Here is a 27,604-nt window from a genome sequence, read left to right as displayed (position 1 = left end):
GGCTAGAGTGCAATGGCGCGATCTTGGCTCATTGCATCCTCCGCCTCCCAGGTTCAAGCGATTCTCCTGCCTCAGCCTCCCGAGTAGCTGGGATTACAGGCATGTGTCACCACGCCCGGCTAATTTTGTATTTTTAGTAGAGATGAGGTTTCGCCCTGTTGCCCAGGCTGATCTCGAACTCCTGACCTCAGGTAATCCGCCTGCCTCGGCCTCCCAAAGTGCTGGGATTACAGGCATGAGCCACTGTGCCCGGCCTAATTTTTGTATTTTTAATGGAGCTGGGGTTTCACCATGTTGGCCAGGCTGGTCTCGAACTACTGACCTCAGGTGATCCACCCACCTTTGCCTCCCAAAGTGCTGGGATTACAGACGTGAGCCACCGCACCCAGCCATTTTCTAAATAAGTAATTAAAAAAGATTTCTGTAGGATATAAGACACAGTTTTCCTGCAAATACGGGTAGGCTATTTCTGTCTTATTGATCACTGTTCTACTATTTCCTCAGGGCCTGGCATACTGTAGGCATTCAGTAAAAGTGTGTTGAATGAGTTTATAAACTTATTATATAGTAGAGTTTTGTATTTTGTGATTGTTTTCTGTAGATGTGTTGTATCTGTTATTTTTTACTAAAGTATGTTGTATGAAGGCCAATATCTAGCTAATGTGCCTCAATATGTAAGTATGAGATTTTTACAGCTTGAGCCCATCTTGATAGGTTTCGTATGTGTTCTGATTGCATGGTGCCCGCACTGTGGCAGTTGTTTAATATTTGAATAATGCCTCTGCAATGTCATTGTTACATTGTGCTGAATTATTTTTGACTCAGTGACTAATTTGTTAGAAATAGGTTACTTGAGAAATCCCAAACTTTTGTATTCATACCATTTGTATTTATGATGATTTCATAAGCTCTACAGCTCACATCAGTGGTGTTTTGTGCATTTGCTTTTTTTTTTTTGAGACAGGGTCTCGCCCTGTCGCCCAGGCTGGAGTGCAGTGGCACAATCTTGGGTTGCTGCAACCTCTGCCTTTCAGACTCAAGCCATTTTCCCACCTCAGCCTCCAAGCAGCTGGGACTACAGGCACATGCCACCACACCCAGCTAATTTTTTGTTTTATTTTGGTAGAGATGGGTTCTCGCCATGTTGGTTCAAGACCCCAGGCTGGTCTTGAATTCTCTGAATGCAACTGATCTGCTCTCTCGGTTTCCCAAAGTGCTGGGATTACAGGCATAAGCCACCCTGCCTGGCTGCATTTGCTTCTTTTTAAATTATTTTTTTTGAAATAAGTAATATGTGTTCATGGCACAAAATTCAAATTGTTCGAAAGTGTATGTACTAAAATCTTTTTTTTTGCCTTCTATGCAATAGAGCTTTTCCAGAGACAATCAATATTTAGTTCTTTCTTAGACATATTTAGCACATGCATAGGTCTATTTGTAAATGATTTACACTCAAATTGTAGCCTACTGTTCACACTTTTCTCCACCTTGATTTTCTCACTTAAAGTATCTTAGAGATCTTTTCATATCATGTGGAGTGGCCTCATTCTTTTCTATATGTACATCATATTTCATTGTATAGTTATATACAACTTCATTAACTTTTTTTTTTTGTTTGAGACAGAGTCTTGCTCTCTTGCCCAGGCGACTCACTGCAACCTCCGCTTCCCGGGATCAAGCAATTCTTGTGCCTCAGCCTCCCAGGTAGTTGGGATTACAGGCATGTGCCACCATGCTTGGCTAATTTTTGTATTTTCAGTAGAGAGAGGGTTTCACCATGTTGACCAGGCTGGTCTTGAACTCCTGACCTCAAGTGATCCACCCACCTTGGCCTCCCAGAGTGCTGGGATTACAGGCGTGATCCATCTCGCCAGGCCATCATTAACCTTTATCTTGTAATTAAAAAAAGTCAATACAATAAAGTTCTTGTATCTAACATCATTATCTAAATGTGTCTATAATATACATTTCTAGTAGTTTGATTGCTGTTTCAAAAATAAAAAATTTTGATAGATATTACCAAATTGCTATTTTTTTGTTTTTCTTTTTTTTTTGTTTTGAGACAAGGTCTCACTCTGTCACCCAGTCTAGAGTGCAGTGATGCGATCTTGGCTCACTGCAACCTCTGCCTCCTGGGTTCAAGCAATTCTCGTGCCTCAGCCTCCCAAGTAGATGGGGCTACAGGTGTCTACCACCACGCCTGGCTAATTTTTGTATTTTTAGTAGAGACGGGATTTTGCCATGTTGCCCTGGCTTGTCTTAAACTCCTGTGCTCAAGGGATCCACCTGCCTTGGCTGCCCAAAGTGCCGGGATTACAGGTGTGCGCCATCGTACCCAGCCCCAAGTTGCTCTTAATAAGTCATATTGTACCTGTTTCCTCAACAACAGTAATGTATGACAGTACCTGTTTCCTTATGTTCTTGCACATACTATGTATTATTTTTATATGTTGTTAGAGATTTGGAATTTGTCAATCAAATATGTAAAAATGGTATATTAGTGTATTTTTAATATTCATTTTGTAAGCAAAGTTGGGTTTCATGTTTTAGTGCCACTTTTATTTACCTTTTTGTTCATTGCCTTTGCCTAAATTTTCTTTTTTTTTTTTTTAACACCCTAGTTCCCACAAGCAGATAAATTTTCTTTTAAAAAATTTTTTTCAGGAAGCTGTTTGTACTTATGTAATGATACGGGTTGCAAATGATTTTTCTAAGTGTTTAATTTAGTTTTTGATTTTTTTTGCATATAGTTTCTAATTATTATATAGTTAATTTAAATATGTCAATATGAAGTCCAGAAGTCTTAAAAACTCTTAGTTAGAAAAGCTTTTACCACTTGAAGTGATAAAATGTTTTTTGTATCATTTCATTCAGTGCTTTTATTTAATTAATTTTTATTTTTAGAGACATGTCCTGCTCTGTCACCCAGGCTAGGGCTCAGTGGCGTGATCACAGCTCACTGTAGCCTTGAAGTCCTGTACTCACATGACTCTCCTGTCTTGGCTTCCCAGAAGTGCTGGGATTACAGGCATGAGCCACCATGCCTAACCCATTTAGTGCTTTTATAACTTTTATTTTAGACTCATTTTATGACTTCAGTTTTACATTTAAATCTTAGACTCATTTGGAAATTTTTTTAGGTATGAGGGATTGATTGATTGATTTTTTTTCCCCCACATATTTGAATATAGGTATCCCTAAACTTATTTTTTTTTGAGACAGGGTCTTGCACTGTCACCCAGGCTGGAGTGCAGTGGTGTGATCATAGCTCACTGTAGTCTTAAACTCCTGGGCTCAAGCAATCTTCCCACCTCAGCCTCCCGAGTACTACGGCTACAGGTACCCACCACCATGCCCGGGTAATTTTTTTTTTTTTTTTTTTTTTTAATATGGAGACAGAGTCTGGCTGTGTTGCCAGACTGGTCTCAAACTCCAGGCCTCAAGTGATCCTCCTGTCTTAGCCTGCCAAAGTTTTGGGATTATAGGTGTGAACCACCATGCTCAGCCACTAACCTTTTGATTAAATGATCTTTGTTCTAGGTATGTAATTATAAAATTATAAAATTTATAATAACAATAACTACCACCATCAGTCAGGCATTATTAATAATAAGCACCTTATTCATATAAATGCCTTTTTTTAAAACTTTTTATGAGTGATATCTGTAGATTGGTTAATGGTATTGTAAATGTTAATTTCCTGGTTTAAATGACTACTATGATTATGTAATATATATATACATTGGGGAAGCTGGATGAAGAGTATAAAGGAATTCTGTACTTTTTTTGAATGTTTGAAATTATTTCAAAATAAAAAGTTACAGACAATATTAGGAAATAATACAAACAAAACCAAGACAGCTATATTAAAGTTCTTATTTGAATTATGTATTTTTAAAATTTACAAACAATATATTTATGGACAATATAATCTAATTCAACCAGTTTAAGTAGAATGGAATATTTCATAGTATAATAGATAGCTTATAGCGTTTATCCAGGAGGACTAGGGAACCAAGCACATATACTTTTTATTTAGCTAGGGCCATGTAACTAGGAGAACTGACTCCATCACAAGGAGAGACTGTTTTAGCAAAATCCCGGCTGTCAACTCCTAACACTGCTTGGTAATGATGATACAAAGCATTGTATGCTGAAATCTCTGCCAGAGCTTTCTGAGAAAGATGAAATGTCTTTATCACTGTGCTTGCCAGGAGTTCTTGTCTCTGCTTGCAGGTACTGATCCTCACATTGTTCATTTCCATTTTTTTCAGTCTCATGCCTGTGTATATTTTTTTCAGAACCTGGGATACATGTTGTTGATCCTGCTGAATGGAATTTTAATTTATTTCCTAGTTTTGAACCTTCCTTGCTTTCCTGGACTAAACTCCACTTGGTCATATCTGTTATTCTTTGTAAGCCATTGGATTTATTTTTATTTTTATTTTTTTTTGAGATGGAGTCTTGGTCTGTTGCCCAGGGTGGAGCTCAATGGCATGATCTCAACTCACTGCAACCTCTGCCTCCCAGGTTTAAGTGATTCTCCTGCCTCAGCCTCCCAAGTAACTGGGACTACAGGTGCATGCCACCATGCCCAGCTAAGTTTTTGTATTTTTTTTTTTTTTTTTTTGAGACGGAGTCTCACTCAGTTGCCCAGGCTGGAGTGCAGTGGCACAATCTCAGCTCACTGCAATCTCCACCGCTCAGGTTCAAGTGATTCTCCTGCCTTAGCCTCCTGAGTAGCTGGGATTACAGGCGCATGCCACCATGCCAGGCTAATTTTTGTATTTTTAGTAGAGACGGGGTTTCACCATGTTGACCAGGCTGGTCTTGAACTCCTGACCTCAGGTGGTCCACCTGCCTCGGCCTCCCAAAGTGCTGGGATTACAGGCATGAGCCACTGCGCCTAGCCATTTTTTTGTAGTTTTTTAGTAGAGACAGGGTTTCACCATGTTAGCCAGGATGGTCTTGATCTCCTGACCTCGTGATCCACCCGCCTTGGCCTCCCAAAGTGCTGGGATTACAGGCATGAGCCACCACGCCCTGCCAGATTTGTTTTTTAAAGTTCACTTTCTTCTACTTCTTGCATACCTTTTGGGTATGCAGTTTGGAAATGCATAATGAAAAATCAAGAAGTATTCAGAAAGAAGCGAAGGTGAATCATGTGTGTAACTATTTCTGACAGAGATCTTTAAAAAATCTAGTTGATAGCATTATTGTATACCTTAAATGTAGGTATTTTTAAATTAAAAACATTTAAATTTAAAAAAATTATTTAAAAAATCTAGTTAAATGAGATAGCTCTACAAAGGTAATTCTAAAAGTATTTTAATTCCTTTACATAATTAGGATTTATTTAAAATTTACAAACCTTCCCTCTGGGCTCTGGGTGAGATGACAAGGCCCGTATAGCTATAGCGTTCTGATAGTAATATCAGTGAAATACATTTTCTTGATTACTGACTTTGGATGTGTGACTAATTATATGTAAGTTATACTGATTGTCGACAGAGGAGAGGTAAAATGAATAGGCTTAATAAACCAAAAATTTGACTAATATAAACTCCAATGTGTGACCACTCTGAGCCTTTTTCAGCTTTTCAGTTTTACCGTGAGCTCATAACTTGTTTGGGTAACGAAGGACCTTTAGATTATTCAGTGTAATTCACAGAGTTGATACTTCATAAATGAAATACTGAATGAGAAGCAATTGTAGAGCTGATTTAGATCTTTATTGGTAAAAGGTTAGTAGATAGCAATTTACCTAAGACATCCTATATTTATTTTTGTTGAAAAATATTTTAATTTTTATATTCTCTTACTTTGCTGTCTAAATTTGGAGATTACTTCAGAAGCTTCAGTTTTTTGAGCTGCGTGTTTTTTAATGAACCTTTTGTTGTGGAGGAAGAATGTGAGTAGTTACTGTTAATCTAATGTTTAGGAACATGCTATAGTGATATTGAGGATACTAATGCTTTTAATGTGGGTTTTTTTTTTTTCAATGTAAGTTGGTAGGAGGACAGTTTGATCTGGAAATGAATTTCATTATCCAAGAAGGTGAGAGTATTAACTGCATGGTGGACCTACTGGAAAAATGTGACATTACTTGCCAAGCAGAAGTCTGGAGCATGTTTACAGCCATTCTGAAGAAAAGCATACGGAATCTTCAAGTCTGCACTGAAGTAGGCCTTGTTGAAAAAGTGCTTGGGAAAATTGAAAAAGTTGACAATATGATAGCAGGTATGATTTTTTCTATAGTACAATGTATGCAAAGCAATAAAGTTTGATTTTTAAATACATATTTTTCTTATTCCATTTAGCAATATTTAAGAAATATTTGAGCATGTAGCATGCACCTAGAACTTTAGTGTCCAAGCCCTTAAATAAGCACAGTTTATTTTAAATATTCGAGAAATATAACTAGCCGAGTTATTTTATTGTTTTCTTTTGTTTCCAGATCTTTTAGTTGACATGTTGGGAGTGCTGGCTAGCTATAATTTGACAGTTCGCGAGCTAAAGCTTTTCTTCAGTAAACTTCAAGGAGATAAAGGACAATGGGTAAAAAAACTTAACTACTCTTTGGTATTTTAAAGTATCCTCCTCCCAAACACATTAGTAGCTTGTAAAGTAACTGATATTATTATACATGGGATAATTGTCAAATTGAATAGATTAATTAAAATAGCATTGAGATCCCTATGGCTACTCGTGCCATACTTGGACACTAAGAGTATGCACTAAGATAATGGTGTTTCAGGCAAACTGATATTTTAATTCTTCTTCAAATTGTTGTTCTTTAAATGTACATTCAATATTTATTAGAAAAAAAGATAAATGTAGAGAAATAAAATTATTAGGTAATAGTACCTACCTTTTCTTTTTGATCTAGTTTTATCTGAGTGCCTTAAACTTGAGTAACTCACTCTGTGAACAAAACCTCTGCAGTTAATTGGATCTGCCCTCTTGAGATGCAACTTAGGAGTCATTTGCAATGGGTAGTGATGGGGGTAACTTATTTTGAACCCCAGGTGCCTTATCAAACTGTTTCTTCCAGCATATAGTTATCTGTCCCATTGAGGAGGAGTAGTAAATATTTTCTCCATTTTTGTTGCATTTCCAATCTTATTTTAGTGCCCTTTAGAGATCATTGCCCACAGCAGCAGCTCAGCCGGCTGATCCTTAATCTAGCTTTCATTAAATGTATCTAAAACTGTGCCCTACAATTACTCTTTTTCATTATGTTAAAATTTAGATTCTTTAGCATATTTCTCTCAAACTCCAGTTTGCTGTCTGTTTAATTTTAGAGTTTTTTTTTTTTTTTTTTTTTACTAATTTTCATTGAATTTGATTGTATTTCTGGTTCTAGCTTACCTTGTGTTTATTTTCTTAGAGTTTTTGCTTCTGTGGGGGTATAAGATAATTGTCACCAAATTTGGAAACATTTTAGTCATTGTTTCTTCAAATACTTTCTTCTTGTCCCCCCTTCCCGTCTTTTCTGGGACTCCAATTACAGATGTATTAGACCTCTTGATATTGTTTCACAGGTTACTGAGATCTGTTAACTCTTTTTTTAGTCTTTTTGTGCTTTATTTTAGATTGTTTTTATTGCTATAGTCTCAAGTTAACTGATCTTTTCTTCTGCAGTGTGTTAATTCCATCCACTGAAATTTCGGATAGCATATTTTTCTTTCTGTAATTTTTTTTTTTGAAGACAGAGTCTCGCTCTGTTGCCCAGCCTGGAGTGCGGTGGCGTGATCTTAGCTCACTGCAAGCTCTGCCTCCTGGGTTCACGCCATCCTCCTGCCTCAGCCTCCTAAGTAGCTGGGACTATAGGCGTATGCCACCAAGCGCGGCTAATTTTTTTATTTTTAGTAGAGATGGGGTTTCACCGTGTTAGCCAGGATGGTCTTGATCTCCTGACCTTGTGATCTGCCCGCCTTGTTCTCCCAAAGTGCTGAGATTACAGGTGTGAGCCACCGCGCCTGGCCATTTTTTTTTTTTTTTTGAGACGGAGTCTTGCTCTGTCGCCAGGCTAGAGTGCAGTGGTGCGATCTCGGCTCACTGCAACCTCCACCTCCTGGGTTCAAGCAATTCTTCTGCCTCAGCTTCCTGAGTTGCTGGGATTACAGGCGCACACCACCATGCCTGGCTAACTTTTCTATTTTTAGTAGAGACAGGGTTTCACAGTGTTGGTCAGGATGGTCTCGAACTCCTGACCTTGTGATCCACCTGTCTTGGCCTCCCAAAGTGCTGGAATTACAGGCATAAGCCACCACGCCTGGTCTCTTTCTGTAAATTCGATTTGGTTCTTTTAAATATTTTCCATTTTTTCCCTCATTTAATTCCTTTAAATCCTTGACAATATTTAGCATATTAATAGTTGCTTTAATGCTCTTGTTTTTTCATTCTAGAATGTCATTTTCTAGGTCAGTTTTTTACTCATTGATTTTGTTCCTTTATGTAGGTCACATTTTTCTGCTGCTTATGGCTACTGAATTTAGACTATATCAGACATAGCAAATTTTATGTTGCTGAGTGTTGGATTTTGTCATATTCCTTTTAAGATTGTTAGACTGGTTTTTCAGGCAGATAAGTTACTTGTGGATCAACTTTATCCTTTAAAACTAGTTAAAAAATTTTTTTTTTCAGTAAGGTTTAGAGTGGCTGTTACGCTACGGCTAGTTTAGTCTTACTATTCAGGCATGTCTCTTAGAGAGTCTCTATTGAATAACTCTCAAGTCTCAGACATAGGACAGGAGGTAGCAAGACTGTGGTCTCTCTGAAGTGTCTAGTAGGGTCTCAACAATTCCTAGCTCTGTATTAGTTTTGGGAATTCTTTAACTTAAAGCTCTTACTATCTTAGCCCCACCATGTTGAGTTTTATCGTAAGCATGATCAGTCTGGTATTAAGCCAAAGAGTCAATGCAGATTTCTGGAGCTTCTTGTCTGTTCAGTTCTTTCCTCCCTAGTATTCTGCTCTGAAACTTCTATCTGCTGTGGACTCCACTTTCTTTCCAACTCACTGAGACTTTCGAGTTCTGTTTGGTTTCCCTGTGCAATGATATAGAAATTGACTCCAAGTTTAAGTCATTTTGTTTTCTCAGGGATCACAGTCTTGAGCTACCTCTTCCTCCGTACTGAAAACTGTTTTTGTTTGATACATTTTGCCTACTTTTCTAGTTGTTTATGGTAGGTTGGTAAGTCCAGATTCTATTAATATGTCGTGTCCAGAAGAGAAAGTATATATTTGATTTTGGTTTTTATTTATATTCACATTATTTATTCTGAATATGTAATATATTTTTATTATATTCATAAGCATAGAAAATTATAGGTAAGAAAATAGCAAATAATATGAACTAATATTTATTTACAGAGGTAGAAACCCCACAACCAAATGAACACAAAATCATTAATAATTAGAGACAGTCACATTAAAACAGTATTGATATGTCATCTTCCATCTGTAGTTTCTCAAGAATTTTAAAGTTGGAAAATGGCAAGTATAGTTTGGGATATAGGGTTATTTTATACTTGGTGCACTTTTCATTAGAATGAACACTAGCAGAGCCGACCTCAACAGGAGTCTAGTGCTACTTAGTCATGTTAATTATACCTGTATCCAGTGATTTAATAATTCACTTCTGAGTGCATATTCCAAGAAATTCTCACATAGATCCATAAAATACATGAGGATGTTCACTGAAGCATTATTTTTGATGGCAGTGAATGTTAACATGGATGTTCATCATTAAGAGAGTGGATTGGTAAAATGTATAGGAGGTAGATTGTTCTATAACAATCAGTGCATGGAGTAATAGGAATAGATGTAAAATATATAGGAAGAAAGCAATGATAAGTATAAGCGCATAAAAAACTTTTTTTTTTTTTTTTTTCTTTTAAAGACAGGGTCTCGCTCTCATCCAGGCTGGAGCACAATGGCATGATCATAGCTCACTGCATTCTCAGCTTCCTGGGCTCAAGAGATCCTGCCACCTCAGCCTCCCAAGTAGCTGGGACCACAGACATGCGCCACCATGCCAGGCTACTTTTTGCATTTCTTTTAGAGACTGGGTTTCGCCATGTTGTCCAAGCTGGTGTCAAACTCCTGAGCTCAAGCAGTCATCCCGAAGTGCTAGGATTACAGGCGTGAGCCACCACACTCAGCCCCAAAAATCATTTTTGAAGGAATAATCTACATATAAAAGATTAAACATGTTAATATAGTTGCCTATGGGGAGGGGGAGGAGAATGAGAATATGTTTAGATGATAAAGGGAAAAAACAATGAACTATTTATAAAATGAGAGCAAGGCCTTGCTCAGATATTCATTACATTTATTTAGTTATTTAATATTAGGCATATTATTTCTATCTTTTGCTGTTACAGCAGTGCAGTGAAAAAAATCCCTATTATCTAAATCTCTGTCTGCCCTTGTGATGATTACTTTAGCATAGATTTTTACATATGGAAATATTGCATTGGTGGACATGAACGTCTTTACAGACTCTGGAAATATGACTACTACATCTTTTTCTTTTCCTTTTTCTTTTCCTCTTTCTTTTTCTTTTTCAGACAGAGTCTTGCTCTGTTACCCAGGTTTGAGTGCAGTGGTGCTATCTCGGCTCCCTGCAACCTCTGCCTCCTGGGTCAAGCAATCCTCCCACCTCAGCCTTCCAAGCAGCTGGGACCACAGGCACTTGCCACCATTCTTGGTTAATTTTTGTATTGTTTTCTAGAGCTGGAGTTTCGCCACGTTGCCCAGGCTGGTCTCAAACCCCTAGGCTCAAGCGATCCCTCCACCTTGGCCTCCTAAAGTGTTGAGATTACAGATATGAGCCACTGTGCCTGGCCTACTAAATTTTTTTCTGAAAGGCTTTCCCAGTACAGTATACACTCCCCCAGCAATGTTTGTCAAGTGCTTATCTTAATGTATTCTTTTGTTGACTGATTTATAGGAAAGGAAATTTGGAGGAATGATGTTTCTAGATGGACATGCTATAATACTGTATTTTTATTTTTAACTGCAAAGTTATTTTTGGTTACTTTATTTTACTTTGGAATTTATTTTAAAAAATCACTGTGATTGTAGTTACTTGTTATTATGCTTTTACAATTGAGCAGTATGGTTAATTTAAAATTTCTTGTTCACTTAAGAATGAAGCTTTCCACTTAATATTTAGGTGAAAGGTTGCCAAACTCTTTTACACAGATAGTAATTATAATTTATATCATCTATAAAAATAAGATGAAGGCAAACCAATGATTTCATTTGTAGTTTGACCCTGTTTTGAACTTTTAAATTTTTAACAAGGAGGAATGCCCCACACTTTTCTTATTTGCTTATAAACTGATTAAAATGAGATGGTATGTCTGATTATCTTTTGTTTTTCCTTGTAACTGCAAATGAGATTTTTCATTTTTATTGTTGGTTGTTTCATGTATTAGAGACTTGTGGACCAAGGAAACATTAATCAAATAAACTCAGTGTTGCAGCTTTTGTATGTATATGCTATGCGTATACATATATTTATATGCTATGCAGTAAAGGTATATTGTAGAATGAAATATGATAGGGAAGTTTAATCCACTCTCAGTTTCAAGGAAGGCTACGCTGAAGAAATGACTGTTAAGATGAGCTCTAAAGGCTGGATAAGATTGACTTGGATAAGAGGGGAGTACAGGAGCCCTTTTGAGAACATTTTAAGCATAAGGAATAAATAGCTTTTGCTGAGGCCCTGTTGTGGGAAGAAGACTGAGAAAAGGATGGAGTGCAGGGAGAGGGGGAGAGTAAGAAGCAAAATGAGGCTAAAGAAGTAGATAAAGTATCTTACAGTCCATATTAAATGTTTTGGTCCCTATTTTAATGGTGAAAGTATAGATTTTTTTTTTTTTGACTTTACGATGGTGTGAAAGTGATATGCATTCAGTATACTCCTTCACTTAGGATGGGGCTACCTCCGGCTAAACTCATCTTAAGTTGACAATATTTTGGATTGAAAACATACTTTCGATTTACATTATTTTCAACTTACTATGGGTTTATCAGGATGTAACCCTATCATAAGTTGAGGAGCATCTGTATAGTTGTTTAAAAGCGTGGACTCTGGAGTCAGATTGAGTTCTGATCCTGACTTTGACAGTTATTACCCCCTGTGACTTTGGAAATGTTCCCCTGCCTCAGATTCTTCTTCTGTAAACTGGGGATAATAATAATAATTCCATCCCAGAGGGTGGTTATGAGGTTAAAATATTGTAGTGTTTTGGAAGTACCATTTTTTTGAAATGTTTGTTTTTATTTTTTAATTTTATTTTTCCATAAGGTATTGGGGTACAGGTAGTATTTGGTTACATGAGTAAGTTCTTTAGTGGTGATTTGTGAGATTTTGGTGCACCCGTCACCTGAGCAGTATACACTGCACCATATTTGTAGACTTATCTCTCGCCCCCCTCCCACTCTTACCCCAAGTCCCCAAAGTCCATTGTATCTTTCTTTTTCCTTTGCGTCCTCATAGCTTAGCTCCCACATATCAGTGAGAACATACAGTGTTTGGTTTTCCATTCCTGAGTTACTTCACTTAGAATAATAGTTTCCAGTCTTATCCAGGTCACTGCAAATGCTGATAATTCATTTCTTTTAATGACTGAGTAGTATTCCATCATGTATATATACCACAGTTTCTTTATCCACTCGTTGATTGATGGGCATTTGGGTTGGTTCTACGATTTTGCAATTGTGAATTGTGCTGCTATAAACATGCATGTGCAAGTATCTTTTTGAAGTACCTTTAACCGTGGAATATAGTAAGCATTATGTAAGTATTTGTTAAATTATTAAGTATTTTAATTTTAAAGAAGGGTAGGTGGGGGATTGATGTAGTTTGTATTTTTAAAAGATCATTTTTGGCCGGGTGTGGTGGCTCATGCCTGTAATCCCAGCACTTTGGGAGGCTAAGGCAGGCGGATCACTTGAAGTCAGGAGTTTGAGACCAGTCTGGCCAATGTGGTGAAACCCTGTCTCTACTAAAAATACAAAAAATATAGGCCGGGCACAGTGGCTCACGCCTGTAATCCCAGCACTTTGGGAGGCCCAGGCAGGTGGATCACCTGAGGTTGGTTCGAGACCAGCCTGACCAACATGGAGAAACCCCGTCTCTACTAAAAATACAAAAGTTAGCCGGATGTGGTGGCATGCACCTGTAATCCCAGCTACTTGGGAGGGTGAGGCAGGAGAATCACTTGAACCTGGGAGGTGGAGGTTGTGGTGAGCCGAGATCATGCCATTGCACTCTAGCCTGAGTGACAGAGCAAGACTCCCTCTCAAAAGAAAAAAAAAAATCAGCTGGGTGTGGTGGCACACACCTGTAATCCCAGCTACTTGGCAGGTGAATCACTTGAATCTGGGAGGCAGAGTTTACGGTGAGCCAAGATTGCGCCACTGCACATGGACTGCAGCCTGGGTGGCAGAGTGAGACTCCATCTCAAAAAAGAAAAAAAAAAGATCATTTTTGCTGCAGCTTGGAGAAGAGTTTCAGGTGTCTAATGATACTGGCTCATATTTATTGAATACCTAATAGGCCCTACAGCTTTACAAAAACTGGTGTAGAGTACATTATTTCTTTAAGATATTTGAAAATAACTTAGAAATTATTTTCTGTGCTTTTAAGCTTATAGCACTATTCCTGTATATATTAAAGCAAGACTATATTAAAAATGTGTTTTTTTCATCTTATGGTGAATAATGTGGTTAATGAATTGTTAATTATCTTCATAGCCTCCACATGCTGGGAAGTTGCTGTCTGTGTTAAAGCATATGCCTCAGAAGTATGGTCCTGATGCCTTTTTTAACTTTCCAGGAAAGAGTGCTGCAGTAAGTAAATATTAATGAGGAAATCACTCCCAGTTCTTCTTTCCTTTGCTCCCTGAAAGTACAGCCCTGTGAACACCCTGACAGGTTCTGTGCTAGGTAGAAACTTCTGCTCAACATACTTTAATCCTTATGACAGTCGTGCATCCTACTTTTTTGTAATTGCTTTAGAGGTGAAGAAATAGAGGCTTAAATTAGTTGAGAAAATGCCCAGTCACAGCTTGGGTCAGCAATGGAATAAGAACCTCATTCTTTTAAACATAGCCGTGTTGTCTTAAGTAGCTATTTGTGTGTAACACCTTCATGTCTATCTTTGTGAACATCTTTCTCTTGCCTTTCATTACTCTACCTGTGTTTTTTTTTGTACCTGGTGTATAGAATGATAGTGAAGAAACAGAGGCTCTGGAACTTACTATGCAAGTTTTCCTTGACTTGTGAGTTTCCAAATTATGTTGGTCTCAGTGTTCCTGTAAGCTGTTAATCAGTTTATACATAAGACAATTATGTATAATAGTGATATCTGTAATATTTCATAATGTTATAGAAGCACATTCCATAATGTATATATGTTATTTATGGAAGTTTCTAAAATCTCCTCATTATTACATTGGTCAGTCTGTTACAAGCAAAACAAACTTTTTTTTTATTTTGAGACGGAGTTTTGCTCTTGTTGCCCAGGCTGGAGTGCAGTGGCGTGATCTTCGCTCACTGCAACCTCTGCCTCCCGGTTTCAAGCAATTCTTCTGCCTCAGCCTCCTGAGTAGCTGGGATTACAAGTGCCCACTACCATGCCTGACTAATTTTTGTATTTTTAGTAGAGACGGGGTTTTGCCATGTTGGTCAGGCTTGTCTCGAATTCCTGATCTCAGGTGATCCACCCCCCTCAGCCTCCCAAAGTGCTGGGATTACAGGCGTGAGTCAGCACGCCCAGCCCAAGACAAACTTTTAAAAAAGATATTTCAGTCTATTCTTTTCCTGAGCTTATCTTTCATTCATTTTTTTATGTTAGTTGTCATAAAATCTTATATTAGGCCCTGTGTAGCCTGGCAGTATCTGCAGAAAGATAAGAATATGTTTTAATATGACATTTGTGGTATTTAAATGTTATATACACAATATACAACTTTCTTTGAAAAGTTTTGTTGCCCAGTTTTTTCCTTTACAGTTTTTCCTTACAGGCCATTTTAGATTTGTAGCTTTTCAGAATAATTTTACTTTCTTAACATAGCCTATCATTGCCTCTAATATTAAAAAAAGTGTTCTTAAGAGATTAACCTTTTTCATGCCTCATGTTATAATTTTATTATTTACAGTTCTGAGATTGCAGTGCATGCATTTATCTTGAAAGTAGGGCGGGTGAGCTGAACAGCTTTTGAAACTTGAAGAGAATAGATGTTTTAAATATGTTCAGTGACTTCCTTTCCTTAAACATAGCTTTTACTGGGAATTTAAAGTAGTCATGAATAAAGTATTTTTGCAAAGCTTTTACATCTTTGCTATCATTTTTGGTGAGAGAGAACATGTGTACACACTGAATATATGTTTTTCTCCTAAAATTTTTTTTTGTCAGTCTGTGAGTTGTAATTATTCTTTTCCTTTTTTCTTAATGCAACGTTCGTTTTGAATCAGCCTCTTGAAGTCTCAATAGTGTTATTACTGAAGTTTGGCTCTATGATGTCTTTCATGTTTTATGTCATATCTAATACATATAAAAGAATATATGTATATATTATATGTATACATAAATGCATATGTAAGTTACAATAAAACAGAGCTTGTATAGTTTGAATTTTTTGCAAAACAGCTTTATTGAGATATAATCCACATACTACACAATTAACTCATTTAAAGTGTATAGTATAGTAGATAAATGTGTTCACATAGTTGTCAGCCATCACCACAGTCAATTCTGGGACATTCTCATCACACCCAAAAGGAACCCCATGCTGATTAGGAGCCACTCCCCATATTCCCCAGCCTTATTCTGGACCATTCATATTAGTGGAATCATACAACATGTGGTCTTTTGTGACTGGCTTTTTTCACTTATCATAATGTTTTCAAGGTCCATCCATGATACAGCATGTATCAGTACTTCATTCCTTTTTATGGCTTGTATTATGTTGTATGGATATACCATACTTTATTTAATCATTTGTCAAACTAGTGAATATTTGGGATTTTCACTTTTTGGGCTATTATGAATAATGCTGCTATGGACATTAGTGTACAATTTTATGTGTGGACATATGTTTTAATTTGTCCCAGTCTCTAGATTAGGTCATATAGTCTTTGTTTAACATTTTGATGAACTTCTAGACTGTTTTCCAAAGTAGCTGTAACATTTTACGATCCCACAACAATGTATAAGGGTCAAATTTCTCTACATCCTTGCTAAGATGATTAATGTCTATTTTTGTTTGTTTGTTTTTGAGATGAAGTCTTGCTCTGTCACCCAGGCTGGAATGCAGTGGTGTGATCTTGGCTCCCTGCAACCTCTGCCTCCCGGTTCAAGCGATTCTTGTGTCTCAGCTTCCTGAGTAGCTGGGATTACAGATACGTACCACCAAGCCCAGCTAATTTTTGTATATTTTAGTAGAGACAGGGTTTCACCATGTTGGCCGGGCTGGTCTTGAACTCCTGACCTGAAGTGATCCACCTGCCTCAGCCTCCCGAAGTGCTGGGATTATAGGTGTAAGCCACTGCGCCCGGCCAGTATCTGTCTTTGTGATTGTATTAGTAGCTATCCTAGTTGGTATGAAGTGGAATCTCATTGTAGTTTTGATTTGCATTTCCTTTATGACTAATGATATTGAGCATCTTTTTATATTTTTATTGGCTATTTGTGTATCTTCTTTGGAGATATGTATATTTAGATCTTTTGCCCATTTTAAAATTTTACTTGTCCTTTTATTATAAGAGTACGTTATATATTTTGGTTACAAGTCCTTTATCAGGTATTCAGTTTACGAATGTTTACTTCCATTCTTGTGGCTTGTCTTTTCACTTTTTTGATGGTGTTCCTTGAAGCACAGGTTTTAATTTTAATAAAGTCCCATGTATATATTTTTTCTTTTGTCACTTGTCCTTTTGGTGACATAATAAGGATTTGCCTAACCAAAGGACACTAGGGCCTTATGCTAATACCACAGTCTTCATCACTGTTGCTTTATATTAATGGTAGGTTTTGAAATTGGTAGTATGAGTCCTCTAACTTTGTTCTTCTGCATTTTTTTTTTTTTGAGATGGAGTTTTGTTCTTGTCGCCCTGGCTGGAGTGCAATGGCGCGATCTCGGCTCACTGCAACCTCTGCCTCCTGGGTTCAAGCAATTCTCCTGCCTCAGCCTCCTGAGTAGCTGGGATTACAGGCACCCACCACCACGCCTGGCTAATTTTTGTATTTTTTTAGTAGAGGCAGGGTTTCACCATGTCGGCCAGGCTGATCTCGAACTCCTGACCTCAGGTGATCTGCCCGCCTTGGCCTCCCAAAGTGCTGGGATTACAGGTGTGAGCCACCGTATCTGGCCTGTTCTGTTTAAAAGATTGTTTTCGCTATACAAGATCCTTTTATTATGTAGTATGATCTTTTAAATAAAAATCTAAACCAAGTGGTAAAGCCATTTGTATATTGACTTCTAAATATAGTTTAAAAATATTATGAACTAATCCTCTTCAGTTTTATATTTGTAGTTTTATAAAAGCAGCATATACCCAGTTTTTCTCTTTTCTCTTTCCATTCCTGTGCATCTTTCTCTATTCTAATACCTTAAAATTTCATCAAATTTCCAATTTGTTATCACTTTCTATCTCTTTTAATTAGAATCTCTGTGGATACGTTCATTTTAAGAAATGAAGAATACAAGATTCATGTGTCCAGGTTACACTGAATTTTTTTTCATTTAACTAACATTACTATGTATTAGGGAAAATTAAAAAGTTACCAAAAGTCTTCTTCCGGATAAAGAGTCTTCTTCCAGATAAAGAGTCTTCTTTCAGAATTTTTTTTTTTTTTGAGACGGAGTCTCGCTCTTTCACCCAGGCCGGAGTGCAGTGGTGCGGTCTCGGCTCACTGCAAGCTCTGCCTCCTGGGTTCACGCCATTCTCCTGCCTCAGCCTCCCAAGTAGCTGGGACTACAGGCACCCGCCACCACGCCTGGCTAATTTTTTGTATTTTTAGTAGAGACGGGGTTTCACCATGTTAGCCAGGATGATGTCAATCTCCTGACCTCGTGATCAGGAGGTCACGCCCGCCTCGGCCTCCCAAAGTGCTGGGATTACAGGCGTGAGCCGCTGCGCCCGGCCTCAGATATTTTAATTGTGACATAAAGTAATGTGATGTAGTACAAATATATGTAGCATTGCAAAGTCTTATTTTCATGATTTTAATAAGACAGGTTTTCACGTGAGTTAATAACTCAAAGTTTCTTTCCTTTAGGCTATTGCATTACCTCCTATAGCCAAATGGCCATACCAGAATGGTTTTACATTTCATACATGGCTTAGAATGGATCCTGTAAATAACATCAATGTAGATAAGGATAAACCATATTTGTATTGGTATGTATTTCTGTAACTGATTAGTGTTAAAATCTTACTTTGAAACTGAGAAGAATATTTAGAGGTAAAATGAAAACTATTCTTTATAGTTTCAGAACCAGCAAAGGTCTTGGCTATTCTGCTCATTTTGTTGGAGGCTGTTTGATTATAACATCAATAAAGTCAAAAGGAAAAGGCTTTCAACATTGTGTGAAATTTGATTTCAAGCCCCAAAAGGTACATGATCTTCTTGAGTCATAGTTATGTTAACAAGCTGTGCCAGTCATCAAAATGCTTTGTTTTAATGTTATTCATATAATAACATGCTAAAGCACAACTTCGTTTTTACTGTTTAAAAAGATGAAGTGTAAATCACTGGATAATTGACCTCTCTGATTTGGATATGAAAAAGATTGCAAGTTTAGTTATTTATGGAGATTAAGGGAGATACAAGTAGGAAATATCTATGGCATTTATTTTAGTATTACAAATTTAATATGTGTTTGCTTTTGTACCTTAAAATTTAGAGGTTAATAAATGGTTCATCAACAAAATGTATAGGTAGATAGGTAGTCAGATAGATTAAGCAAATATGGCAAAAAATTGACCATTATGGAATCTAGTTGGTGGGAAAAGGGGGTGTTTGTACTTGATTTTCAGATTTTTGGGGTATGTTTGAAAATTTCCATAATAAAAAGCTGGAAAAATAATCTAATGATTAAGTTCTTATCAGTTGAAAGGCCCATGAATAGATATTGTTCCAGAAGGTAAATATTGAATTTAACAAAGGTAGTCTTGTTTTATTTTTAGGTTGAATTACAACTTATCAGTTAACTTTTACTCATCAATATGGTTGCGTTATTGGGATAATTGTTATCTTTGTATTTTTAACTGTTTTTTCTTCTGCAGTGGTATATGGTTACCATAGTACACATCTATAACCGATGGAAGAATAGTGAACTTCGATGTTATGTGAATGGTGAGCTGGCTTCCTATGGAGAGATAACGTGGTTTGTCAACACTAGCGATGTAAGTAGTTTCAAAATGTTGCAATGAAAAAAGTGATTTTAAAAGCATGAGCTTTTTAAACAAGAAAAAGTTTTACAACTTGAATATAAAATTCAAAGTATTACAATGGTAGATTTTTATAAACATAATTTGGCTAGCATGTTAATAGAACTTACTATGTCACTGAAATATTAGTCCTTGTTATAAAATCATTCCATATAGGTGGAAATAAGGATTTATAGCTAACAGTGGCTATATCTGGGGAGTGGGTCATTGGTTCATTTATCAAAATGAACGAGAGCTCTACTATAGGGTTCTGATCATTTTTCTGAATGAGTTAAATGATGCATGCTTATAAATCTTGTATATAATTCTAACTGCTATAGTTAACTAGTATGTTGTAACATTTACAGGTTTCAAAAATAAATCTATAGGTTAGAATGAAATTTAAAATGTTTTTCCTGTAATTATGTTCTTTTTATAAAAACTTGAAAAATACAGACCAGGAAAATGAACATAAAGTATACTACCCATACACCATTAACTCCTCGTTTCATATCCTTTGCTACACATATATACATATTTTGTAATGCTAACCTTAAGAGATCAGGGTCTTGAATCAAACAGACTTAGGTTTGAATCTCAGCTCTGTCGTTTATTGACTGTATGACCTTACCTAATCTGTTAGGCCTTAGCATTTTTCCTCCTGAAAATGAACATAAAATAATCCATACCTCAGAAAGTTGTCATCTGATTAAATGAGATAATATCCATAAATCTATTAGCAGAGCGCCTTATACAGAATGAGCGCGCAATAAATGTTAGCTCTTTTTTAGTACAAAAAAGGGCTCATATGTAAGTATTGTTTTGTAACCTGTTTTTTCTTACATTAACTTTTACTGAGTGCTTTTTGTATTCCAGGCATTGTAATAAATAGCTTTATTTTCAAAAAGCTCCAGCAACCTTGCAAGATAAACAATATTATAATCTTCATTTTACAGATAGGTGAAGTACAAAGAGGTTAAGTAACTTGCCATACTCAGTGGCATAGGATGCAGGGATTTGATCTAGGTGGTTTGGCTTGAGAACACATGTGTTTCAAACTTTTCTATATCCCCTAATGTCATCACATACACATTTTTCAATATTCTTTCTAATGCGTTTATGGTATAAATTATGTTAGTCTATTTAGATACAGTTTAGAATGGACAAAGCATTTATGATAATATAGGTTTTTATTATTTCTGGAGTTTTTTTTTGTTTTTTCCTAATTCCTTTTTTTTTTTTCTTTTACAGACCTTTGACAAATGTTTCCTGGGCTCATCAGAAACAGCAGATGCTAATAGAGTATTCTGTGGTCAGATGACTGCAGTTTACCTTTTCAGTGAAGCTCTTAATGCAGCTCAGATATTTGCTATTTATCAGTTGGGCCTGGGATACAAGGTAGTTTGCTTACTGTTTTGTGCTTAACCAATGTTAGTTCAGCTTGATTTGAAGGTGGGTTATACATGGAGAGTTTGGTTAATGGATACAAAAAAAAAAAAAAAAAAAAAAAGAGACCTACTATTTGATACCACAGCAGGGTGACTATAGTCAATAATAACTGTACATTTTGAAATAGCGTAATTGGATGGTTTTCAACTAAATTGGTAAATGCTTGAAGGTATGGATATCTCTTCTCCATGATGTGCTTATTTCACGTTGCATGACTGTATTAAAACGTCTTATGGGCGCCATAAATATATACACCTAAAATGTACCCACAAATAAAGAGATGTGTGCAAATGGTAAACAGAAAAGAGTAGGAGTAGCTTACTTAAATTAGACAAAATAGACTTTAAGTCAAAAACTGTCAAAAGAGACAAAGAAGGACATTTTATGATGATAGGGTCAGTTCACCAGAAAGATAGAACAAATATAAATATATGTACTTAACATCAGAGCTCTCAAATATATGAAGCACAACTTTGATAGAATTAAAAGAAGTAGATAGCAACACCGTTATAGTAGGACACTTCAGTATTCAACTTTCAACAATGAATAGAACAACCAGACAGAAGATCAATAAGTAAACAGAAGACTTGCACAGCAATGCAGCCCAATGTATTTAGCAGTAGTATACATAACACTCGATGAAACAACAGTAGAATGTGCATTGTTCTTCTTCTTCTTTTTTTTTTTTTGAGATGGAGTTTTGCTCTTGTTGCCCAGGCTGGAGTGCAATGGCACGATCTCGGCTCATTGCAACCTCCACCTCCCGGGTTCAAGCAATTCTCCTGCCTCAGCCTCCCAAGTACCTGGGATTACAGGCATGTGGCACCGCACCCAGCTAATTTTGTAATTTTAATAGAGATGGGGTTTTGCCATTTTGGTTAGGCTGGTCTCAAACTCCTGACCTCAGGTGATCCGCCCGCCTCGGCTTCCCAAAGTGCTGGGATTACAGGCGTGAGCCACTGCACCTGGCCTGCATTCTTCTTAAGCACACACAGAACATTATCCAGGATAGACATGTATTATGCCACAAAACAAGTGTCAACAAAGTTAAGATTGAAATTATACCAAGTATCTGTTTTGACCACAATAAAATGAAAGTAGAAACCAGTTGCCAAAGAAAAACTGGAAAGTCCACCAATTTTTTAATTTAGAAAATGTTTAATGTAGAAATTAAACAACACACTTAAAACAGCCTTTGGGTCAAAGATAAATCAAAAGGAAAATTAGAAAATATCTTGAGAGAAATCAAAATGTGAGCACAACCTACCAAAACTTACGGGATTCAGTGACCTCAGTCTAAGAGAGAAGATTATGGTGATAATGACTGATCATTATCACCAAAAGAAAGATCTCAGATCAGCAACCTAATTTATACAGCATGGAACTGGAAAAAGAACAACAAATAAAGTTAATGTTAGCAGATAGAAGGAAATGATAAAAATCTGAGCAGAAATAAATGAAATAGAGCAGCAGTCCCCAACCTTTTTGGTCCCAGGGACCAGTTTCATGGAAGACAGTTTTTCCATGGACCGTGGGTGGTGGGGGCGCAGCAGGGATGGTTTCGGGATGATTCAAGTGCATTACATTTATTGTGCACTTTATTTCTGTTATTATTACATTGTAATATATAATGAAATAATTATACGACTCACCATAATGTAGAATCAGTGGGAAACAAAGCAGAGCTTGTTTTCTGCAACTAGATGGTTCCATCTGGGAGTGATGGGAGACAGTGACAGATTATCAGGTATTAAATTCTCATAAGGAGCACGCAATCGAGATCCCTTGCATGTGCAGTTTACAGTAGGGTTCACCCTTCTATAAAAATCTGATCTGACAGGAGGTGGAGCTCAGGCAGTAATGTGAGTGATATGGAGTGGCTGTAAATACAGATGAAGCTTTGCTTGCTTGCCCACCGCTCACTCCTTGCTGTTGTTCCTAACAGGTCATATACCTGGTTAGGGACCCCTGGAATAGAAAATAGAAAAGCAGTGAGAAAAAAATCAGTGTAATTAACAGTTTTTTTTTTTTAAATTAAACATCAACAAAATTGACAAATTCTTACATAGGCTAAGGAAAAAAGAAGAGCACATAAATAAGTAAAATCAGAAATTGAGGAGGCATCACAGAAATAGAAAGAATTAGAATGCTATGAAAAGTATATGCCAACAAATTGGATAATTTAGAAGAAATGGACAATTTTCTAGAAATATACATCCTGAATATTTCTAGATTCTTGACTGAATCAAGAATAAATTTTAAAAATCTGAAAAGACCTATAGCTAGTAAGGAGATTGAATCAATAATAAAAAACTTTTCAACAAAGAAAGCCAGGGACTAGATGGCTTCACTGGAGAATGCTCTCAGTCATCTAAAGAAGAATTAACACCAGTTCTCCTCAAATTTACAAAAATTTTAAGAGTAGGGAACATTTTCAAACTGATTTTATGAGGCCAGTGTTACCCTGATACCAAAGCCAGATCAAGATAGTACAAGCAAGAAAACTATAGACTAATATCCCTGATGAATATTGATGGAAAAATCTTCAATAAAATACTAAGAAATTGAACTTAACAGCACATTAAAAGAATTATACACAATATCAAATTAAGATTTATTTCTGGAATGCAAAGATGGTTCAACATGAAAATCAGTCAATGCAATATACCACATTAACAGTGAATTACAAAATCCATATGATCATATATCAACTGATACAGAAATCATTTGACAAAATTCAACACTCTTTCTCGATGTAAAAAAAACCTAAAACACTCAACAATCTATGAATAGAAGGAAACTATCTCAACATAATAAAATATTATATATGAAAAGCCCATGACTGACACCATACTGAACAGTGAAAAACTGACAGTTTTTCCTCTAAAATCAGGAACAAAGCAAGGATGCTTATTCTTTCCATTTCTATTCAACATAGTATTTGGAAATCCAGTTAGAGCAATTAGGCAAGAAAAAGAAATAAAAGGCATCTAAATTGGAAGGGAAGAGGTAAAATGATCTGTATGCATATAGCATGACCTTATATCTAAAAATCTCTAAAGATTTCACCGAAAACTGTTAGGACTAGTAAACGAATTCTGCAGAGTTCCAAGGCACAAAATCAATACACACAAATCAATTGTGTTTCTATTAGTAATAATGAAGTAATAATGAACAGTTTGAAATTTACACAAACAATTTCTTTTACAATAGCATCAAAAAGGATAAAATACTTAGAAATAAACTCAACCAAGGTGGCAAAAGAGCTGTACACTGACTCCACCAAGGAGGCAAAAGAGTTGTACATTGAAAAGTACAAAATGTTGCTGACAAAATTTAAGAGACTGAAATAAATGTAAAGACATCCCTTGGAAGATTTAATATGCTAAAAATCCATACTACCTAAAGCAATCTACAGATATAGTACAGTTCTTATCAAAATCCCAATGGCATTTTTTGCATAAGTAGAAGCACAATTCTAAAATTAATATGGAATCTCAAGGGATTCTCAGTAGCCAAAACAGTATTTAAAAAGGGGAACAAAGTTGCAAGCTTTACACTTCTGGGTTTCAAAATTTATTACAAGGCTATAATACATAATGAAAATAACGTTAGACTTGCTTAGACACATAGGCCAAGGGAACACAATAGAGTATCCAGAAATAAACTTTTGCATATACCGTCAAATGATCTTTGACAAGTGAGGCAAGGCCATATACTGGGGAAAGGACAATGTGTTCAACACATGATGTTGGGAAAACTGGATATCCAGATGCAAAAAATAAGAAAGAAAAGTTTTATACATAATTCATATTATATATTGTTTATAAAAATGAGCTGAAAATGGATTAAAGACCTAAAAGTACGATGTAAAACTATAAAACTCCTAAAAGAATACATAAGGGAAAAGCTTTACGACATTGAATTTGGCAGTGATTTCTTGATTGTGATACCAAAAGTACAGGCAACCAAAGCAAAAACAGACAAATAAGATGATGTCAAAGTTATAAAGTTCTGCGCATCAGAGGAAATATCCAGCAGAGTGGAAAGGTAACCTACAGAGTGAGAGAAAATATTTAGCAATCATATATCTGATAAGGGGTTAATATCCAGAATATATGAATCCTGTAACTCAACAACAACAACAATAACAAAACAATTAAAAATGCATAAAAGAGTTGAGTAGACATTTCTTTAAAGAAGATATAAAAATAGCCAATGAACATATGAAAAGATGCTCAATATCACTAGACATTAGAAAAATGCTAATTTAAACTACAGCGAACTATCGCCTCATCATTTATGATGACTACTTAAAAAAGAAAACAAAATAACAAGTGTTGGTGAGAATGTGGAGAAATTGGTACCTTTTTACACTTTTAAGGGGAATGAAAAATGGTGCAGCTGCTATGGACAACAATATGAGGTTCCTCAAAAAATTAAAAATAGAACCTCATGTGATCCAGTAATCTCACTTATGGGATATGTACAAAATAATTGAAAAGAGGATCACAGAGACGTATTTGCACACAAAAAATAGGGTCACAAGGAGATATTTGCCCATCCATGTTCATAGTAATATTCTCAATAACCCAGAGATAGAAGTAACCCAGATGTCCAGTAGCAGATGAATGGATAAAGAAAATGTGACAGACAACACACATAAACACACAGGACCATATTCAATCTTAAAAAACAAGGAAATCCTGTCATCAGCTAAAACATGGAGGAACTATGAAGACATTGTGCTAAATGAAATGCTTTGGTCACAAAAAGACAAATACTGTATGATTCCACTTATATGAGGTATCTAAGAGTCCAACTCGTAGAAACAGAAAGTAGAATTGTGATAGTCAGGCGCTGGTGGGGAGCAGGAAATGGGGAGTTGTTAAATGGCTACAGTTTCAATTTTGCAAAATATGAAAGTTCTAGAGATTTGCTGTTTAACAATATGAATTCAGTTAATGTTCCTCAATTATACACTTAAAAATACTTAAGATGGGAAGTTGTATATTATATGCTTTTGACCACAATTTGAAAAAAAGAATATAAGAAAAAAAGATAAAATGTGATCTATTGGTCACTTTTACATTTTTAAGGTAAGGTTTTAATGTCAGGTTGACTTGATTTCCATTATAGCTTTAAATTCAGCCAATTTTAGAAGTAAATGAGGGGTCCTCTTATATAATACTGTTAAAAGATTATCAATGGTCTGTCTCCTTAAAATTTTACACCTGTGTTGATTTGTACTTAGATTCTCTTTTTGTGGCATACTATTTAACTGTTTTTAATTAATTCTTAGGGTACATTTAAATTCAAAGCAGAAAGCGACCTTTTCCTTGCTGAGCATCACAAACTTTTATTGTACGATGGGAAACTCTCCAGTGCCATTGCATTCACGTACAATCCACGGGCTACAGATGCCCAGCTTTGTCTTGAATCATCTCCTAAGGACAACCCTTCAATTTTTGTTCATTCACCACATGCACTCATGCTTCAGGTACTAAATGTGCTCTTTTAAGAACATTTATAATGGTAATTTTTGATGTGTTATTGAGATGTATTTGGTAGCTTCTGTTAAACACATGGAATGTCACGTTCATAGTGTTTCTGCATTTATTGTTGTCCCTTATTTTTAATTGTTTTGGAAAAGAAATCATTGAACTCTTTACTGTGTTTTTGATCTTACAAGGATGTAAAGGCAGTTTTAACACATTCCATCCAAAGTGCAATGCATTCAATTGGAGGAGTACAAGTACTATTTCCACTTTTTGCACAGTTGGATTACAGGCAATATTTGTCTGATGAGGTTGATTTGACTATATGGTGAGTGCCTTTATTTGTTTCTTTAATTTGCTATGAGGGTTACTTTCGTCACTGTTGAGCTATGCAATATTTTGCCTTTCAGGTTTTGTTGTAGAGTCAAAATAATTTAAAGAAACTTGTGAACTATAAACTGTATTACAAGTCCATATTAATTATGTCAGTATTAACTTAAGTTCTTGTTTATCAATAGGAGATATGGAAGCTGTAAGAAACATGGTAAATTGGTTTTAGAATAATATTATAAATGGCAATAATGGGTTACTCAAAAATTAACATTTTTTGTCTAAATTAGAAAATTTTTTTTACTACCCATTACTCAGAATGCAATAAGAAATTTTTAATTTCTGAAATATTTTAAATTATTTGGTAATGATTTATTATGGAACTTAACTTTTCATATTTTAATTATTTATTACTGATTGCATTTATGTAATTGAAAGCCAAAATTTTAATAGTGTTATCGAAGTGAATTAGTCTTTTTTAAAAAAATTAGATTGTACATTTAGCACATTTTTGTCTCTTGTGTTGTAGTCCTGAGTCTAAAAAAGACCAAGGGATATAAATTCTAGGGTAAGTCATAAAATGTGGGAAAGGAGTCTAAATTTCTCATTGCTATATATTCTAGTGAAACTATTTATAGTGAAATTATTGTTTCATTTGTAGTGAAATTATTGTTTCATTTGTTACTTGAGAAATTTAAATACTTTCACATTCTCTCATTTTGAAATTCTCCCTTTGATTTTTGCTTTTAAACTTGATGTCTACCACCAATGTGTATAATAATGGTAATTGTCCTGATTATTTTCAGGCAACAATTTTTTTTAAAAGAAAAAGTTATCAAATCTAGTATTTGTCAACTTATATTTTAAAAAA

General features: G+C 35.8%; 1 protein-coding gene across 3 annotated transcripts in view; it reads left to right on the top strand.

The window, feature by feature from the left end:
* LRBA (LPS responsive beige-like anchor protein) overlaps window positions 1-27,604 on the top strand; it is a 764,782-nt gene that overhangs the window by 84,019 nt on the left and 653,159 nt on the right. For all 3 annotated transcript variants that reach the window (XM_054484859.2, XM_054484861.2, XM_054484860.2), the window contains exons 3-11: window positions 6,009-6,240; window positions 6,458-6,558; window positions 13,775-13,870; window positions 18,303-18,424; window positions 18,514-18,640; window positions 19,313-19,432; window positions 20,708-20,854; window positions 26,208-26,405; window positions 26,598-26,731. In XM_054484859.2, the coding sequence (XP_054340834.1) occupies window positions 6,009-6,240; window positions 6,458-6,558; window positions 13,775-13,870; window positions 18,303-18,424; window positions 18,514-18,640; window positions 19,313-19,432; window positions 20,708-20,854; window positions 26,208-26,405; window positions 26,598-26,731 (1,277 nt within the window). The remainder of the gene's footprint in view (window positions 1-6,008; window positions 6,241-6,457; window positions 6,559-13,774; window positions 13,871-18,302; window positions 18,425-18,513; window positions 18,641-19,312; window positions 19,433-20,707; window positions 20,855-26,207; window positions 26,406-26,597; window positions 26,732-27,604) is intronic.

This window comes from Pongo pygmaeus, chromosome 3 (genome assembly GCF_028885625.2).
Source record: "Pongo pygmaeus isolate AG05252 chromosome 3, NHGRI_mPonPyg2-v2.0_pri, whole genome shotgun sequence".
NCBI classification, from domain to species: domain Eukaryota; kingdom Metazoa; phylum Chordata; class Mammalia; order Primates; family Hominidae; genus Pongo; species Pongo pygmaeus.
This window is presented reverse-complemented; position numbering and strand designations above follow the sequence as displayed.